The sequence below is a fragment of the Megascapheus bottae genome, chromosome 23 (assembly GCF_031878675.1).
Source record: "Megascapheus bottae isolate mThoBot1 chromosome 23, mThoBot2.hap1, whole genome shotgun sequence".
Classification (NCBI taxonomy): Eukaryota; Metazoa; Chordata; class Mammalia; order Rodentia; family Geomyidae; genus Megascapheus; species Megascapheus bottae.
Window position 1 is genome coordinate 24,171,355 of NC_143531.1, and position 20,948 is coordinate 24,192,302.

Consider the following 20,948-nt stretch of genomic DNA (forward strand, 5'->3'; position numbering starts at 1 on the left):
CAACTCTGCCATCTGAGACCTCTATGAGACCTTGCCTGCTTGACTAACTGCTTTCTCTCTAGAGGAATGTTTGGTACATACAGATGCCCAATAAAATGTACTGGAAGGGTTCATGAAGGAGCGAACGGGAGAGCTAATTATTCAGTGTAACAAAAATAGGTGAAGGATAGAGTACAGTTAGGAAGTATCTGGGTAAGCAGGCAAATAACATCTCTGAGATTTGCAATCTGAATCACGTAATGAACGTTTTCTATAAAGAACTTTGTGAAAATGAAGAGACTTTTGCAAAACTTCTGTAAACTTTTGTTTTATTCTTATGGGCCACTGCTGTCTCAGGGCCTTAGCTTCTGGCTCATTTCTACAGAATTACTTGGTAGAAAGATGTCGTAAAAATAGAAATGGAAAATATCCCTACCAGTAAACCACAGTTACTTACCAGTCCATAACCAAAATGAATGTTGAAGCTTGTGTAGTTATTCAGAAATCTATGACTCTGAATTTATAAAATGAAGTATATGTAAGAAACAAAATTACTTAAAATATAATTGTCTATACAAAATAATGGGATCCACGGCTTATGTGACAGGAATGTCTCATTGTGCATCATGACCTGATATCTGACTAACACAAAGAGAAATTTAAACCACTGGGAACCGGACACATTCTACTGTGACTATACTTAAACACAACCCAACAAATTAGTTTACCTAATTTATCACCAGTAACGTAGCTGGTGAAGTTTGATAGAAAAATCAGGCAAAGTACCAGGATTAGAACAATAGTACCTCACAAAGTGTAATGCCTTTGGCTTTCACACAGAAGACACAAGGACCCCAAATACTGCTTTGTTAAACAACCAACCTGGCAAAACTCTGCATTGCGAACCCACGGTTCCTCTGTTTACATGGAGCTCTACCCACCCATACTCCATTTGCAATGGGAGCACAGTCCACAAGATTGAAAAGCACAGGAGATTCTTGTGTGTGAAGACTGACTGAGGTGGGTTGTTGTGATGAACAGTCACCCAGAATCTACTTAGACCATGTGCCTTGGTATAACCACAGGACAGATTACTGAATTCACACAGTCCATTCTTCTCAGGTATATCACACAAAAATGTACAATTGTTTCTACACACACACTCACAAATAATGAAGGATTTTTTTTCTCCTTACAGTCTGTAAACATCTGGGAAAATGCCCAACAGAGTCCCTGTGGGCCTTCTGAAATGGTGACCACTGGGAGTGGGATGGGGTGGGGTAGGACTTAGTTCATGTTGTCATTCCAGAGAAGTGACAAATCAAAGGTTCACAGTGGGAGTAAGTGTACTCACTGGTAGGATAAACTCTGCTGACTACATTACAATTATCTTTCCTACTTTAAAAAAGCAACTACCGTAAAAGCTTTACAGCTAGTTAACATTTCAGGAGAAATTAAGAAAATAAAATGGGATAATATATATTATAAAAGCCAACAAAAGTTTCCACATTTTCTTAAAAATATTCTTTTTCTCCTAGGTATACTTTAGACTTCTATACATTGCACTGAAAGACTTCATAATTAAATGACGTGTACAAATCTGGAACATGATCTTTACATAATTGTGAAAAATAGAAGTATTTTATCCAGATATTAGTATTTTAAGACAAGGTCTTGCTGTGTAGTCCAGGCTCATTTTAAGCCTGTGATTCTTCTTCCCCCACCTCTCAAGAGCTGCGATTATAGGAGTGCATTACCATGTCTAGCCTGGAAATATTATTTTTAAATTTAACATAAAAATATGTCCAAGATTTTCTGAAAAAAAAAGACTTCGAAAAAGAAAATAGGGTTTTAAAAACTTTTTTTTAAAAAATAGCAGCAGTTGAACGGCTATTTGTGAGGATTGATTTGTGTTTTATGGGCCTGTTTTTCTGTTGCAATTTTAGAGTTCATGTTTTCAAAACTAAACAGTGGTATCAGGAACATTTTACCTCATTGCTTATCTCAACCTCAATAATATTTTTTGGGCTTTTTTTTTTTTTTTTTACAAAATAAATGTAAATTAGCTCAAACATTGCTAGGCTATTATACAGTTTAAAAAATACTGGCACTGAATAACATTTCAAAGAAAAGTGTACAAAACTCATGCTATGTTTAGCCATAAAAGAAGAAAAATACTTAGAAAATTTAGTCTTCATTTCTCAATTCTTGTGATGACCAGTTCTTGTAGACAATCGCAGAGAACGCTGGTCACGTACTCAAAACTAATTTCACGCAACGGTAGCAAAAATCCTTCCGGTTTCACTTAATAGGCTCCATTCTGTCCCATTTGCTGCCATTTTTGAGTGTTTGAACATGAAGAATTTATAAGATAGGTAAAGATTCATGGACTTTGTGGCTATAAGCCAGACCACTCTGTGCTGTTTGGTGAAGTATTTGTAGAATATTGGGGGGTGGAGGAGTGGGACTGAGTTAAGGAAGAGAAGCTCAGAAGAGATTTCTGGAGACATAGTTGCCAGGACTTGGAGAAAGATAGAGCCACCTATCTTCAGTGGTTAGTTAATGCTGTCCTTGTGGCTGCTCCTCTCTGTGTTGTGATTGTTTTGGTCGTGGTTCTTCCACTGGACACTTGTTCCATTCATGGGAACCGAGGTCATCAGGCTTTTAGATTGGTGGCAGCAGCAACAGAGACATGACTGGGAGAAAGAAACAGACTGTAAATAGCTTAAGCCAGCCTTCCAACCTGTTCCCAGCCAAACACAGAGGGCGGATATCCACATGCATAGTAGTGAGTAGTAATCTAGAGGATTACTAGACAGTAGATTCACCAGGACAGAGTAAGAGGTTTCTTGCTCCTCAGTTCTAGTTCTACTTGCCACGTGTAGGAGGGAGGGAAGGCATCATTTCCAGAAGGAAGGTTTTCCTCAGCTTAGGTGGATGTGGGTAGGTAAGGGCCTCTGGGCCTTCATGGTGCTTTTTGCACCAGGGAGCTTACCTGATCCTCACTCTAGCCCCGAATTAAAGGTGCTAGTTATCTCCCTTTATGAAGGAGGGTGATGAGCCAGTGAGAAGATAATAAGAGGAACAACTTGAACTTGAACCAAAGGCACTCTAGATTGGGTTCTTTCCCATTTTTTAGGAAGGCCTGTCAAAGATGTGTTTAATTCTAAGAATTCATATCTCATTTTCCCCTTTCCCTCTAATAGGTCAATAGTGAGCACACAATGTCACCCTCTTTATATAAAATATATTAGTGTGTTTTAGTGTTAGTCAATCCATTTAAGAAACAGCATGTTGTGACATAGCATTTTCAAGGTGATTTAAAAAAAATTATGGAAGCTGAAACTTCCATACTGTTCTCTCCATTTGTATGATTATTTGGTTGGTAAGTCTGTCTCCCTTTAAATGATAAATTCTGGAGGGAAGTTTCCAGGCTTACCTTCGCTACTCTATCCCTAATAGTGATCAACTCATCCTCAGCATTTACTGTCTCAAAAGCATCCTATTTAACCCATTGAACACCACTCCTCTGAAATGCTTATATCTGATCTTACATTCAAGCAGTCCTGATTCACACAATTAGCCAGAGAAGAAGTGAGACACCAGTCAATGTTGCTTGCTTCCAGAGTCTGTGCCTTTGACCTTGACCTCTATGCTACTCCATCCATTAAGTATCCTGAACCTCACGCATTCTCTCCACGCTAAAGTCATTGCAAGGACTGGAAAAGTAACATAGCAAAGACATTCTGGGGTCCTTTGCAGGGTGTGGCTGGATGAAGCTTTGAAAACTGATTGCAAAGGAACTTATGGTAGTGATGCCATAAGCAGTTACTCTCTGTGAAGAGGTTGCTACTTACTAAATGTGTGATTTGACCCCATTTAGTGAGTTTTGCTAAGTCTAAGACAGAAGACAAAAATCAGTTTTATGCACTTAATCTTCCTGGAGCTCACTTTGGAGAAATTATTTTTTAAAATAAAGTACTGAACTTCATACAATTAAGATAGTCCTTTTAGTTTTAACCTCCAAATATGCTGTTGTCAGAATAGATATTGCTTTTCTGCTCTGCTGACAACCTGATACTTTTAAAGTAACAGGCTGTGATTTTTCACCTCTTGGATGAAAAAGAATATGGCTGATCAAAGTAGTATTAAGATTGGAATTGGTTGTGCCTATTGATTAAGTAATGTACTCATTTGGCTGTCCTTAAAAAACATAGCTTGCAAAGTAGTCTTACCTGGAAACAATTTTTAAACTTCTTGCTCACAAAATACAGAGCGATTGGATTTATACAGGAATTCATGGTTGCCAAATTAATACCGATGTAATCCATGAGCAGCAGGAAACTAGAACAAATGAAATGGTGTAGGAGAATCAGATCATATTGTTTTAAAATATGCTCAGCAGCGCTGATCTCTGGGATAAGCATTTTTCTTGCCCAGAAGTCATGTCTTATAAGGTGGCAGTTGGAATTTTGTAAAAAAGCATATGTTCAAGTGGCAGTTTGCTGTGGGATGGGTTCAGAGATTAGTCAGTGCCTCGCTTAGCTGAAGCCCTCGTGCACAGCCTCGGGAGGGGAATGACAGGATTACAAACACGGCTTGCACAAGCTTGGGGACTCCGTTATGGGTTATGTCAGCTAAAAAGTTGCCTTTGCAAATTTAATTTTCATGGCTAATCAAAATGTAAACTAGATGGGAAGACTTTGTATATGGGAAAAGTAGAGAAGCCTCAATTCCTAGTGGGAATATGGAATCGTACCTTAGCAATTCACAGCGGTTTGTATCCTTCTCATCATACACAGTTTTCTTCAGAATACGGCTCAAGTGCAGAGGGAACCAGCAGAGGGCAAAAATTACAACCAAGCAGAACACCGTTTTTGCCACTTCTCGACGCTGAAGCAAAGAAAGGAAACATAGCACAGGGAGTTTATACCCTAGTGGAAACAACTGTTCACTAGAGTGATGGCTGTCTGAGGGGAGGACTAACTGAGATGAACAGAATGGCCCCCTCTCAAAACCTCTCCTCCTCAAAGTTTGGAGTGCCAGTTTCTCATGAAGGGGTTGTGAAGCGTGCTTGAAGACAGAGGCCAGGAGGGATGCTGTTTGAGGCCAGTACAGAGGTGGGAATCGGCTGGACAGGGTCAACACAGTGACTGAACTGACATGTATGTGTGGGTATGGGTGGCAGTAGAGCCATCAGGGAAAAGGGTTCATTAAGCCAGGCCCAGTGGCTCATCCCTACAATCCTACCTGCTCAGGAGCCTGAGATCTGAGGATTAAGGTTCAAAGCCAGCCTGGGCACATGGACTTTACTCCATGAGACTCTTATCTCCAAGTAACCGCTAGAAAACAGGAAGCGGGGCTGTGGCTCCACGGGTAGGATAGTAGCCTTGAGCTGAAGAGCTCAGGGACAACACCCAGGCCCAGAGTTCAAGTCCCACAGCCAACAACAACAAAAGTCTTTAGCAGGTAATTAGCGTGCAGTGAATGCACACAATTGAATGGAAAAATCTACAAAGATATTGGGAAAACAAAGCAGGTTTATGGAAATGAGACAAAGCAATGATTATTTTCTCTTGATCTTGAAAAATACAACATATGAAAATGTCCTCTTATTAGTATTTATTTTGAAATGGCATTTTTCTTTGTTGCCTAAGCTGGACTCCAACTCCTGGAACCTAGTGATGCTCTTGCCTCAACTTCCCAAGTCCTGGGATTACAGTGTATGCCACCATATATGGCTTTTTTCTTTTCTTCTTTTTTTTTTTTATGTCAGTTGTGGGGCTTGAACTCTGGGCTTGGGTGCTGTCCCTGAGTTCTTCAGCTCAAGGCTAGTGCTCTACTACGTTGAGCCACAGTATCACTTCTGGTTTTCTGGTGGCTAATTGGAGAAAAGAATCTCATGGTCTTTCATGCCCGGGGTTGGCTTTGAATCACAATCCCCAGTACTCAGCCTCCTGAGTAGCTAGGATTACAGGTATGAACCACCGGCACCTGGCTAGCATCTTTCCTTTTTGCAGTGGAGAAAGATAAACCCCTAGTTGGTCAGCTCACTCTTACCTTTGGGTTTTCTTTTACCAGCCTCTAAACACAATGTCTAATAGATAAAATTATTGTTACTATTATGAGGATAAATTAGAAATCACTAAACCAGAAGCAAGAACAAGAGCCTTGTAGAATCATAGAGTAGCAATGTTTCCTTCTCAAAGGTCAGTAAAGACCATGAGACTCTTATCTCCACTTAACCACCAGAGAACTAGAAGTAGAGCTGTGTCTCAAAGCGGTAGAGCTCTAGCTTTGAGCACAAAAGGTAGGGATAAGACCCTGAGTTCAAGCTCCACAACTGATTAAAAAAAAACAAACTAAAGAAGCATGTAAATGTGAAGTAGCTTATTACTATTGTTCTTAATCCCTAATTATTTTCAGAACAGATATAAATCAGAGTTCAAACAGACTTAACACTAATGCAAAAATCAACATTTAGCAAATTCATTCTAATGAATTTCATTTGTTGCAGTGATGAGTTAACAATTTAACATCTTCCCATCTGAAGTATTTGAAACGTGCATGCCTGAACGAAGTCACACTAAAGTTTCTTAGTGAATTGTCTTGCTAAATGTTAATAAAAGATAATAGCTACCATTTGTATGGCACACTGAATTCTACAAAGTACACATCTGCACATCAATTCCTTTGATTCTCATAATTGATTCATATGTTATTAAGCCCAATCTACAGATGAGGAGTTGAAGTTCAGAAAAACTGGTATACTAATTGAAAAGAGTTGGTGAGGAATGATGCTTGGGTAGGGTAATTATAGTCATAGAGAGCACATTAAACTTCTAGTGTGGTTAGATGTTTGTATATACTTCTCTGCTATGACCTAATACTGTGACCTAGAACCTAGAACTATTAACAGATAGAATAGGATGTAGCAACACTAGCTTCCTTCTGTGTGTTCAAATACCTTCTAGATCATTGGGTCCTCTAAAAGTGAATCTCTCTGCATGCTTAATCTTATTTTCTAGCATGACTCTTTGCTTTTTTAAATTCATTTTGCATTTCCCATTTGCCAAAGACATGGTGCCTCTTCCTTGCCCCTTATTGGAAGAGTCTTGATTTCCCAGACACATGTCCCTTGTCCTCTTCTTCATCAAGTACAATTTACCCTCTAAGGCATGATTCAATTTCCCTTATTCATGGACAATTTGTCCATGACTTTATCTCAGGTACTCACTGGCTTTCTATAGTACCGGTTACTTGGACTGTACTTTAATACTGCTCTAATTGTTTTGTGCTTGTATTTCTACACATAAGTGGCAATGCCTGAAAGGAAGAAAGTCATAAGCCTCACTCTGCCCTGCCTAGTTCCAACCCAGAAACAGAGATACCTATCCATGCATGCTTAGTATGCATTTGGCAAAATCACCAAATAGCTGCTCTCTCTTTGTGCCCATCCCTCTTGATTATTTCACAAAAGAAATCCCTAATACTATAATATAACTATAAAGAAAACAGTTAAAAGATAATATTTTTTAAAGGAAACTAGGTTAAATGTGCTATACACAGTATGGTACGTATCACTTAAGGACAGGAATGTATTTTTAGAACTGCATTGTTAGGCAGTTTTATCATTGTGCCAACCTCAACAGTATAGTTATACAAGCCTAGTTGTTATAGCTTACTACAGACTACATATAGTATCTAGCATTCTATATATGTATTATACTATATATAGTAGGAAGTGTTCTATATATGCTAGAGCCTGGTGGTTCCAAGCTTCAAACCTGTACGGATGTTTCTGTACCTAATACTTCAGGCAATTGTAACACAGTGGTATTTGCACCATGTAAATAAATCTAAGCATAGGAAAAGTTCAGCAAAATAGATCCTAGGCAATGAAACATTTACAGTTCTATTATTATTTGATGGAACAATTATATGTGCAGGTGGACGAAAGATGCTAGGAAACACACGAATGCCAATGTCAGCCCTGGCCAGGTTTCCTGATTGCAATCCACACACCTGTTTGAGATGTTCGCTGAGGGCGATCCTCAAGCTGCCATCCCTTCTGTGCAGCATCTCACATGTCATGAGCGTGTAGAAGATCGCTGTGCACACCAAAGGCATGCAGAAGTAAAACCCAAAAAGCCACCAGTCCTTCACATCTTGGTAGAACTGTCCAGAAAAAGAGGGACAAAAGAATAAAAATTAATTGTGGAACACGCTGGGCAAAAGCTTTGTGTTTGTAGAAGTTTTTTTTTTTTTGTGTGTGTGTGTATTCATGTTCTGTGGTTGTGGTAAAGACCGTGGGTTGTGCTCAAAATGTGATTTTTTTTTTCTAGTTCTAGAGCTTGAACTCAGGGCCAGAGTGCTGTCCATGCAGTTTTTTGTTTGTTTCTTGTTCAAGGCTAGTGCTCTACCAGGTAAGACACGACTCTACTTCTGGCTTTTTGTTATTTAATTGGAGATAAGCATCTTACAGACTTTCCTGTTTGGACTGGTTTTTGTTTGTTTGTTTGTTTTTGTTTTTGTCTGTTGTGGGGCCTGGCCATTGTCCCAGAGCTCTTCAGCTCAAGGCTACTACCCTACATCCTGAGCCACAGTGCCACTTCTCGTTTCTGGTGGTTAATTGGAGATAAGAGTCTTGACTGGGGGGCCGGGAGTTTGGCCTAGTGGTAGAGTGCTTGCCTAGCATGCATGAAGACCCGGGTTCAATTCCTCGGTACTACATACATAGCAAAAAGCCAGAAGTGGTGCTGTGGCTCAAGTGGTCAAGTGGTAGAGCCCTAACCTTGAGAAAAATTCAGGGACAGTGCTCAGGCCCTGAGCCCAAAGAGTATTGACTGGGATACTCAGATCTCAGTCTCCTGAATAGCTAGGATTACAGGCATGAGCCACTGTGCTCTGCTGATTTTTTTTTAAAATTGTAGTTTATTGTCAGGATAATGTATAGAGGGGTTACAGTTACATTCGTCAGGTAATGGGTACATTACTTCTCGAACCTTGATACCCCTTCTCATGTTTTTGTCCCCCTTTTTCTCCTCCCCAGCAATCATCTTGTTTTCACCTTCCCTTTCCTATTTGAAATAAATAAGTATATACAGTATACGAGGTAACAAAGTCAGATACAGTAACCACATGAGGTTAACCATAAGTGGAAAAAAAGAGAAATAACTTCACATAGTACATTAAGAACAACAATCACAAAGATAAACCTCTTGTTTCCATAACTTAGAGTTCATTTTGTTTAGTCCCATCCTGTATGACCATATATACATAGCTTTTGGCTACTGTGATCCTCTGCTAGGAGAATCCTAAATGTGTATTCATTATTAAATTGATTATTAAGTATTAATTATTATTTTTATAGTTTGTATTATTTGTATTTTATTATAATAATTATTAAACTAATTATTTAAACAGATTTTTTAGAAATTATTCTGGCTTGATAATAGTAATAGAAACTCCATATGAAAAACACCCTGACAAAGATACTTTTTGAAGCTGAAGTTGACTTTAGTTACATAATGGAATAATCCTAATCAATAAGAAACATTCATTTCTAAGGCTCATAAAACTTAATAGTTTATCTGTTGATGGATGTCAACATTTTGCTAGAGCGTTGTTGACTTTTGATGATTGTGGCTGATGTGAATTATGTGGTAGTCTTGAAGGCTCTGAGGGGCTAATTTGGGTAGCTGTGGCTTTAACAAGAGTTAACCCTCTGCAGAGTGTAGGCCCTCTGTAGGCCTGCAGAGTGACCTAAAGCAAGCCAGGGGAAGTCATCAGCAACTCTCCTCACTCCTTCGTTTAGTCCCCACGAGGAAACTGAGGCAGCTCTGCTTTATCTGAAGACAGACTTAGCATCATCTCTCTTGGGTGAGGACTTTGTAAATACCAAGATTGTTCAGATTTATGTCTTTTTTTAAAGGAGAAAACTTAATACCTTAGATAAATAAAAGCTGGAAAATGATACCTTCATTCTTATTTCCACTAAATTAATTACCAACACTTCTCATATTATTTGCTAAAAAATAATATAGGCCTCCTATGAAATCTGAGTCCCCACCCCCCACCAAAAAGCCTGCTGCTCTGTGAAAAACTGGATGGTTTCTGAATGTAGAAAGGAGCTCAGTGGGGTACACTTATGTCTATTAAGGTAATGGTTCCTAAGCCAGGGGGCTGGTAGCCCATGCCTGTAATCATAGCACTGAGGAGCCAGAGATCTGAGGATCACAGCTCAAAGCCAGCCCTTGCAGAGAAATTTATGACATTCGTATCTCCAATTAACCATCAAAAAAGCTGGAAATAGATTTGTAGCTCAAGTGGTAGAGAGCCAACTCTGAGCAAAAACACCAAGATGGCGAGGCCTTGAGTAGAAGCCTTAATACCAGCATACACAGAAAAACAATGGCTTCTGAAGAGCAGAAGTTCAGTGAGAGGATCGTGAGTGTGTGTGTGTGTGTGTGTGTGTGTGTGTGTGAACCCTTTGGAAATCTGATACCATAGTCCATTCTAAGAAAACTACTGTTATAGGATAAAACCAAATATTATATAATTATAATGGAAGCCAAGTACATTGAAATGTGGCTATAAAAATTAAAATTCTGATATATACAGTAGTATATATGTTTACCAATAAACTAAACCACCAACACATTGAAGTAGTGATGAACATGCAGGTTTTTTTTTTTTTTTTTTTTTTGGCCAGTCCTGGGCTTGGGCTCAGGGCCTGAGCACTGTCCTTGGACTTTCTCAAGGCTAGAGCTCTACACTTGAGCCTCAGCACCACTTCTGGCTTTTTTCTATGTATGTGGTACCGAGGAATCGAACCCAGGTCTTCATGCATGCTAGGCAAGCACTTTAACCACTAGGCCAAACTCCTGGCCCGAACATGCAGGTTTTATAACTACATAGTCTATATCTACTAGGAAAGTCATGATACTACTCCTAAATACTATTGTGATTTGTTGCCTACATTCATAACATAAGGAAATGATAGATTTCACTTAGAAGCTAGGGAAAATCTGCATAGTTTCTCTCCTGTTCCCTAATCCCTCAGGTTATATGCAAACTCCCAGAGGACTTACATTATTGAAATCTGCTTATTCAGATATTTTTCTACTCTCACCATCCTGCAGAAGGATTTCTGTCTTTAGCTTAGAAAAGCATCAAAGAACTCCTCCTTTGTTTTGGATTGCAAGGCAAACCCCTTCTTTCCTTTAAGTAACCCCCCTCACACACCCCCTTCCCCCCACCCACAATTCCTGATTTGCTATCCCTCTTCCCTTTGCATTCTGGTTGAGTACAAATGACCCAGAAGCAGCTGCAAAGGTCTGGAAGCTGACCCCTGAGGGCTGGATGGAGTCCTTTCCCCCATGACAGAGGCCTGTTGAGAAAAGGGTCACAAGTTCCTTTTGAACTGATACCATCAACATGAGAGTAGAAGGGCCTCAGGTCAGTTTAGGGCACAGGACAGAGTCTAGGATAGAGTTGAGAAGGGAAGAATTGGTGAAAGAGGGGAAATGAGAAGAGAGAACAGAGCTTTAGACTTAGAATGAACTCGGAGGCACCCACCACTGGTTCAACTTGGACCCTTTGCTGTAAGCCTGTGCTTGCATGGTTGCTGTTCTTTGCTTGAAAATTTATATGGAAGATCCAGGCTGAATGAAATAACCCACTTTATTTTGTCCAGCTCCCGTGATTAGTATGCACTAATCTTGTATTGATTAGCATGCTTTTCTCTGGAATACCTTGACTACTGTTCACACTGCCTAGATTCCCAGAAACTGCTGCTATCTTGTGTTTCATTATGAAGAAATGGATAAATAGAAGAGTTCGACATCAAGGCTACCAGCTGGGCAGTTATCATGAGCACTTTTAATTTAAAACAAGAATTTCTGAGCTAGATAACCAATTAATGCCAAGACCACTCATTTTGTGACTTCTCTACTTTAGGAAAGGTTATCCAGAGATGTCTGTAAATGATTAGAAGTGGAATCTGAGCTGCATGATGCTTACAGTATCAAAGCACTAAAGCAAGCTGCTTTAAGAGCCACAGTTACCCTAGTGGTTTTCTCTGAGTCCCCATGTAAGTAGAGGAAACATGCAATCTAAACATGTTTCCCAAACATTAGACATGGGCTTACATGAAGAGAAACATTGATATGGTGTATGGTCAGGTGAATATGAATATGTTAAACAAAAACGCCATTTGAAATGTTTTGCATTTTATATTATTTGCATATCATACCTACACTCTACATGTTGAATCAATAAATCCATCTTTAAAAAATAACAGGGAATCAGGAGCTGGTGGCACATGCCTGCAACCCTAGCTACTCAGGAGGCTGTGATCTGAGGATCCAGATTGGCAGTCATCCAGGACAGAAAGTCTGTGAAATACTTATCTCCAGCTAACCACCAAAAACACTGGAGCTGTCTTAAATGGTAGGACTATCCTTGAGCACAAAAGCCTCAGAGATCATAACCTAGTTCAAGCCCTAGTATATACATACACTCACACAAACACACAGGCATGTACATTTCCCTAAGAAATATGGAATAAACATTTGCATATTTGTAGATGGAGTTTTTTGTTGGTTTCTTGGTCATAGGGCTTGAACTCTGGGCCTGGGCGCTGTCCCTGAGCGAAGAGATCAAGGTTACCCCCATACCTTTTGAGCCATAGCACCACTTCCAGTTTTCTAATGGTTAATTGGAGATAAGAGTCTCAGGGTCTTTAGTGCCTGGGCTGGCTTTAATCCTCGATCCTCAGATTTCAGCCTCCTGAGTAGCTAGGATTTCAGGTATGAGCCACCATGCCTGGCTCAGTAGATGGAGTTTCTTATGCTGTGTTCCTTATTATTGAAACAAATAGGATTCTGTATATATACACTTGGTGCCTTTCTTTGGTAAATGAACTTTATAATTATTTTTTTCCTTGTCAGTTGTGGACTTGAACTCAGGGCCTGGGTGCTGTCCCTGAGCTTTTCTGCTCAAAGCTAGTGCTCTACCTTTGAGCCACAACACCACTTCTGGTTTTCTGGTGATCAGTTGGAGATAAGAGCCTCATGCCTGAGGTAGCTTTGAACAACAATCTTCAGATCTCAGCCTCCTCTGAGTAGCTAGGATTATAGGCTTAGAGCCCTGTTCAACTTTAGAATTCTAAATTGTGTTACGAGACAAGATTAAGGGGAAAAATCGTTCTATTCAAGAACTAAATACTGGCTTAACATTTCTTTTTCGTGCAAATGTAGAATGTCTGAACGACAAAGTACTGCACCCTCCCTCCTCTGGGGAGATGTCAGTAAGTTTAAGATGATAGAACCAACACCTCCTTCCTCTTCTCCTCTCCAATCCCCAGTTAATTCCTTTTAAGCTTTGGCAAAGTTTTACATTTAAGTATCTTCAATTTAATAAGTCCCGTAAACTTAGTGAATTACAAGATTCTCAGTACCTCCATGAACTTGGATGTGGCATTGAGCATACAGGTTTTGTGCTGTTCTCCCCTGTACTCAAAGGGGACCATGACAAAGCCGATAGCTTCAGGTATGGCCAGGATAAAGGAAAGGATCCAGATAGAGACAATTTCGATGGCTGTAATCAAGGGAATTCCAATCCCTTGAACTCGACTCCAGGAGGCAACTGCTCTGTACCTATAAAGAGAAGAAAGAAGAGATGAGGTGATAAAATCAAGTTGTTAGGATATTTTAAGCTTATTTTTAATAAGCATGAATTATAGATCCAGAATGTTCCTCCCCAGGGCCACTGACTAACCATGGGCTTTTAGGCAACTTTTGGTGAGACCTGAAGCCAAAGTGTGATGGTCATAATGGGTTTCCATTAATTCAGAATCCAATTTCCAGGCAGGTCTGAGTCCAAGATTGGTATTTGAGATTTAGTGAAACCTTGTAGGAGTTCAGACTGTGGCAACAGCAGAGAGAGATGCCTGGGCGTTTTAATTGGATGGTGAAAAGAGTAGTAAGAATTGTTCATAATTTTATACTAACAAAATAGCTATATCTATCCCTCTTTACATATAAAAAAGAAAACATAAACATTATCTATGAAGTGCCTGAGCTATCCTTCAGTGAACAGTTACCTTAGATTATCCCATCATTCTGTCACCATCTTCCACCATCAAAATATCATCACCATGTATTTGTAGTGGATGACATTGTAGTAAATATTATTTCTGGTAAACGTCAAAGGATGGCTGACTCATTCATTATAGTTCTGTTCTAGAGTGTGTAAAACTGGCTTAAAAATACCTTGGTTACTTATCTTTAGGGTTTATAATCTAACAAAAAAGGTTCATATAGGGTATAGGATTTAAATTCCAATTAAAAAACTTTGGCATTAAAAATTATGCCTTACTTTTTATCAGTTATAACATTAGCTTTAATGTCGTAAGTATTCTACAGCTTCCATTTAAATAGAAAGAATAAACGTACACACAGTACCCACATACAAGACAATAAGGCAAGGATTTTCCCCATCTTTAAACTAGTATTCTTTTCAATGATTATTATGTTATAATAAGACTCTGAAGGCAATGACAACTAAACTAAAAATTAACTCTAAAATTGTTATATTTTTTCAGTTCAGTATATTTATGGTAATCACCATTAAATGTCACATTGAAAAGACATCTGGCTTAGAAACTTGGTGCTCTTTGACCTGATGTGATGGTCTGATGCTAAATGCTTTCAGATTTACTATTAAGAAAAGGTTTGGGACATGGCATGGTTTTGTGGCTTCATTCTTGAAATTTTTCTTGCTGTTGTAATGGAAAGGAAACCTTTTCTTTTTATAGCTTTTAGTAGATAGTTCCAGGAGACTATAAAACAGACCAAAGCATTAGAGACAGGTGCTCTTACATTTTCAAGAATTACAACTTACTGTAGAAGATTACTCAAGAAAACCAAGGAAATGTACAAGCTTCCTAGGCCATCAAGATGAGCCCCTATCATTTATATTTAACTGTCAAAAGATGTCTTCATAGTATAGCTGGGAAAACACAACTCTTTGGAATTGTGATATCTAATTTTTTTTACCAGAATTACTTCATAGATTAATAGTCTTGGGTACTTATGATGATGCTATATGGTATATATAGCCCAATTTTCTGGAGAAATGTTTTGCAAAAGCTTTTTGGGATAAACAAGATTTGTGTACAATAAACGTCTGTAGAGAAAGTCCAGGTTTGTTTAGAATGGAACAAAACAAAAATCACATATTCAGACCACGCAAAGAGAGCCAGAAAATGCTTTTTTTGTGATAGTCTAGATTGCAGTGAAGAATTAATGGTTAGTTCCAGTAAGATAAAGATTCTTGTTTATTTTGCCTTCCTTCTCTACTTGCTTTGATTTGTTGCCTTATTGAACGGGTAGACTTGCTGTCCGGGGAAAGCTCACGGGAATGGACTTGGGTCATCTGTATCTGTCAGCTAAGTTGTAACTCTTACTTCCTCCCTACTCTTCCTTGTCCTATGACATGCCAGAGCAAAAGGGCAAATGGTGTCTTAATTTATGTGAAGTATGGACTGAGACAGTCATATATTCAAAACATTTTAATTAGACACACTTAAAAACATTGTAAAATAGAACTTGCATCAAAAAGACATCACATCAACTAAGTCTATTTTTATTTTTCTCATTCTTTGCTATTGCTGTTCCCAGAGGCAGAGTTTGAAAACATACTATAATTATATCAGTTCAAACTTTGTTTTGCACTGTTTATATGAGAAAATGATTAACCATGTGCCTACATAGACATGGCATTTATCAATTTAATGACACAGGGTTGTTCACTATTGACACCATTTGCTGAAATCTTTCCTTTATGTTGGCACCACTTCTAGTTTTTCATGTTCACGAATGACAAAATGCTTGAATATACAGATTTGTTTCCTCTTTATGAGTGGTTTTCTGGATGAATCATAAGTGGAACGGGGATCATTGGATTAGGGGAATGAAAAAGTGGCTCAAGTAGCTTTTTTTGTTTAATCTTTTGAGGTCTACTTATATTGCCCAGGCTGGCCTGGAACTCACTGTGTCAACCAGGACCAACCTCAAACTTGAGATCCTCTTTCCTTAGCCTCACAGTTTCTGGAATTACAGGAATGAGCCATCACACCTTGCTTGAGGACCTTCAAAAATGTTTCCAACAAGTGTCCTTTGGTCCATGGAATTTGTTCCTTTTCCCTAGTTGTGCCCTTCTATAAGGTAATGGGACACTGCTTCCCTTCTTGAGAGTGACCATCTTCCATGTTATGATTTGTATCTCTTATATTACAGACAAACTGATTGCCACATGAGGATCACAAACTATGAGCACAAAGAGAATTGCAGAGGAGCTAGGAGTTTGGCCTAGTGGTTAAAGTGCTTGCCTAGCATGCACGAAGACCCGGGTTCGATTCCTTGGTACCACATATATAGAAAAAAGCCGGAAGTGGTGCTGAGGCTCAAGTGGTAGAGCTCTAGCCTTGAGAAAGTCCAAGGACAGTGCTCAGGCCCTGAGCTCAAACCCAGGACTGGCAAAAAAAAAAAAAAAAGAGAATTGCAGAGAAACCAGGTAAACACCTACAAATGCATCTATACATCTTCTTCTTTTTAAAGCTTGCCATGGCTCATCTGTTAATGGAGCCAGATGGATGCCTTGCTACCTGTTGCCAGCAATGGCAGCTCCCATGCTGCAGCTCCAGACATCTGGAGCAGAATATCCAGGGCCTGGCAGCTCCCCAAGAGGAAGATGAACTCTTCTGCCCCTGCCAAGGTGCCAGACAAGTGCTCTGTGGACCCAGGAGACAAGCTCAGCGCCAACTGAAATCCACCACCCACCCCTAGGTGGAATGACCAGAAGAACAACTGCTTGACTTCCTGACTCACAGCATGATGAGACATGATGAAAAAATAATTTTTAAATGGCTGTTTGGGGTAGTTTGTAACTGAACAGAAATGGGGTAGTAAAATTAACCAGTGGCCCAGTCTTGACAGGCAAATAAGATAAGAGATGAGTAACTAAGTGTGACAGGGAACAAATTCCAAATGAGCTGCCCTAGTGGTCGCCTCTCTCCAATCCTGGGGTTCAGCTCTTCTTGTGTCTGTATGCCGGTATACAGCAGTTAACAACCACATCACCAGGAGAATAAGAAAAAACCAAATCTAAGAAAAACCAGGTTTTTCAGAAAATCATGCTACTTGAGCGACGATAATGTTTGAGAACATCGCCGAGACCCCTAAGCCATGATCTGAGATGATGGATTGGGAGAACCGACACCAGCTTTTGAGTATGAGCATCACACAAAGCTGCCTTACGAATGGGTCTTTGCAACTTCTCCAGGTACCTCATTAAACATCACTCTGGAGGAGTTGTTTGAGGAGTTTTATCTTTTTATAGCCTCTCTCACTAGTCACCTTTTAACCGTAAGTGGGATCTGCACCCAGAGTTGTTCATGACCTGACCATACCACTTCGTAAACTTTACAACGAGCAGCCAGCCTGCCTCATGCTCTTCCTCTTCCAAACCTCAAACTCAAAATAACGCATATGGCATGCAAAAGACCCCCTATCTTAATAGCTGATCGTTCATATCTTCTCGGGAAAAGTTCATTCATTTTAATGCCTTAGCATTAAACTTACTTTGATCCCCTGGGCGGGGGTCAAAATTTGTGTGTCTTTCTAAAATACCTTCTCTTGTTCAGAAGAGACTAAGAATGGAAGATTAAAGATAAATAAAAGTTAAATTCAAGGAGAAATAAGTAAAAAGGTTAAACTCAGACAAGTCACAGTTGAGCAATGAAAGGTCAATCTTTCTGGTAAAAATCCTATGCCTTCACTTACTGTTTTGTTTATCTCAGGCTGATCAAAGACTGCTAGTGAGAAAGCTGGAACTTTTCTTTGATCTGTCAGTGTTCTGTAATCACTGAGTGATTGATGAAGTAATAAAGAAATTCAGCAAAGCTTAGATGAATATTTTTTCTCATTTGCCCTAGAAAAATATGGTCTCTCATTTCCCAAATGAGAGATAATTATCCTACTTAAAATATTAAAAATCATGGCAACTCTTCTGAGTTCATAATTTGATTCAGCTCACTAAAGTTGAGTTCCATATTCTGCAAATTGTTTTGTGACAACCTCCAACTTCCTTCTTCATTCTTTTACTGCTTCTTTTATTCAAAAAATGATATTTTAGTAGAATATAAGACAATCAAATGAAAACTCAAAGCAGATGATATCATATCATCCAGAAAGATGTGTGAGTAGTTCATTCTTTAGTTCATGATAGCTTTTCGAATAGAAATAGTGACACAGGTCTTGATGCTCAGAGCCCGTACCTCAAATAAAATTTAACAAGAATAAAGAACAAAAACTGATAAGTTGATTATGAAGGAAACATCTCATAGATTAGGACTATTTTTTTTTAGAAGTGTAGGTTTTCTTGTTGTTTTTTTTAACGTGATCATCTCCTTGGTCTAAAAGTCAGACTACGTCTTAGTGATAATTCTTGGAATTTTTTCCATTTTCTGAATGAAGAATGGCTCACATTGAATTTGTATACAGCTAATTGAAGTGGTAGAACATGCAGTTAGTTCATTTTTCTTCACACATGAGATCTGGGAGCAGACCCTGTATCGGAGATCAGAGTCTACAGCCTAAGTCTGACCAAGTCTCAGCAGAAAGGTCCTCGGAGATTCTCCAAAGGAGAATGAGGGGCAGCATGCCTGGGCCTCTGATGGGCATGACAGATTTTTTTTCTTTAACTCATTATTTTATCAACTTGTTTCTAAAATTTTAGGAATGTCCAGCATGAATTTCAGAAAATTTATCCTTTGAAATATAACTGTGCTCCAAATGCCTACTATTCTTTTTTACTGCAGAAGGTTTTTCTACTTAAGAGAACAAATAGATACTAGTTTATTTCCTCCTCCTGCTTTGTGACTTTAGTTTTTTCCCATGCATAAGTGCAGTAGTTAAGAACAGAGACTACCTACATTTGATGAGTGCTTCCAGTGCTTGATTAGCCTTTTCTAACCCAACATCCCCGACTAGAAAGTGGGGACTAATATAGCACATATCACAAATAATTTCTGGAAAATATTTATAACATGTCTCAGCCTCCTGAGTAGCTAGGATATCAGGTGTGAGCCTCCGACCCCCTGGTTAGACCTTTTAGTTGCATAGTCATGAGACTCAGGTTCTCTGATAAAGTAATCATCTGTGGTATGAATTAGGAAAAAAATAAAAGCTTTTCTAAACTGTATGTATGATCATTAAGTAGGAAATTATATACCAATTGTGTAACATTGTATTAAACATAAATGAACACTATAAATGGGTCATAAAGTTGCTACTTTCATCCTTTATAATAATTATTGCTGTGAAAATTAGCAGGTGAAGGATGCTGTCTGGAGGTTCACAGAACTCAAAAGGGCTCTTTAGAGAGGTCTCAACAGACAGCTGTGAGGATACTGGAGAGCTTTAGCCATAGTTGCTGGATTTCTCAGAACTGGATAAAAGTTATTCCTGTTGTTGCCTTCTATATAAATTATATGCATTGGAAAAATATGGAAAAGAATATGACATTGTATAACTATCACTTAGTTCAAGCATGACAAATATAACTGATAAATGATCAGTTTAAAATATAGGTCTTGCATGTCCTTGGATTTTTTTTCAGAAGATTGTGTGTGTGTGTGTGTGTGTGTGTAAAATTGTATGTGTATGTATATATGTATTCCTTAGTCTTTTGGCTCAAGATTTGGTACCCTATCACTTGAGTCACAACTCACTTCCAGCTTTTTAGTGGTTTTAAACTGAAGATAAAAATCCCATGGACTTGCTGGGCGTAGAGGCTCATGCCAGTAATCCTAGCTACTCAGGAGTCTGAGATCTGAGGATCTAGGTTCAAAGCCAACCCAGGCACAAAAGGACCTGAGACTTATCTCCAACTAGGGCTTGGCTGGATGGTAGGTCAGTAGCCTTGAGCTGAAGAGCTTAGGGACAACGCCCAGGCCCAGAGGTGGTAGCTTTGAGCCGAAGAGCTCAGGGACATCACCCAGGCCAAGTTCAAGCCCCATGACTCCTCCCCCCCCCCAAAAAAAATCCCATGGACTTTCCTGGCTTTGAATCACAGGCATGATCCATAGGCTCATTAGATTTTTTTTCTTTTGTCTTAAAGAAACTAATTACCCATTATTGTCCAAATGCCCTATGTTATATTGCCTATACCCAAGGCAACTGATGATGGGCAAATGTGTGGAAGAATGTTACACAGTGGAGGCAAGATGGAAAGTGTTTTAATTCACTAGAAACCGGTTCACTGTATTGTAGGCATGAACTCTCTTGGGCTTGCCCTTTTGTGAAAGATGCTTTTCTGAATGCACAAATGAACAAAAGGCAAAACGCTTACCTGTCAACACTAAGTGCGCAGAGATTGAGGACTGTGATCCCCACCGATGACTTCTGCAGGAAGGGGAAGAGCTTGCAGAGGAATACGCCAAAGTCATTGTGGTCAAAAGGCCAGCGCCCAGCCAGCAGCTGAAGGAGGGAGACGGAGGAGGAAATGGCAGAGCTGATGTAGAGCACAAGATTACACATTTCTACTTACACAGTACAACTTCTACATTTCATTTTCCTCCATGCTTTCCAGACAGCATGGTACCACTAGAGTACTATTGGCATGATTTATTTTTCTTTCCTGCTTTAAAGATTCAGCAATTTTTGATCTGGAAAGATATGGAGAATATGGTACAAATGATAACAATTTATGCATAATATTAGTAAGTGTAAATATAGGTGAAATGCTCTGTACTATATATATTCTCATAAAACATACTTTATATATTCTATAATATCAGGTTTATATTATAATATAAAATATATTTCATACAAAGATACACCACACATAAACATACTGTGTATCAAATGTGTACTATATATCTTACGCAGTACATGTACTGC

At 39.1% G+C, this 20,948-nt stretch overlaps 1 protein-coding gene across 1 annotated transcript in view; it reads right to left on the minus strand.

Annotated features, from left to right (window-relative positions):
* Positions 1-291: 291 nt before the first annotated feature.
* Ednra (endothelin receptor type A) overlaps positions 292-20,948 on the minus strand; it is a 38,793-nt gene continuing 18,136 nt past the window's right edge. The window contains exons 3-8 of the mRNA XM_090356871.1: positions 20,398-20,525; positions 13,442-13,640; positions 8,005-8,157; positions 4,739-4,872; positions 4,215-4,323; positions 292-2,675 (exon numbers count right to left, since the gene is read on the minus strand). Coding sequence (XP_090212997.1) covers positions 2,535-2,675; positions 4,215-4,323; positions 4,739-4,872; positions 8,005-8,157; positions 13,442-13,640; positions 20,398-20,525 — 864 coding nt within the window. The 3' untranslated portion in view covers positions 292-2,534. The remainder of the gene's footprint in view (positions 2,676-4,214; positions 4,324-4,738; positions 4,873-8,004; positions 8,158-13,441; positions 13,641-20,397; positions 20,526-20,948) is intronic.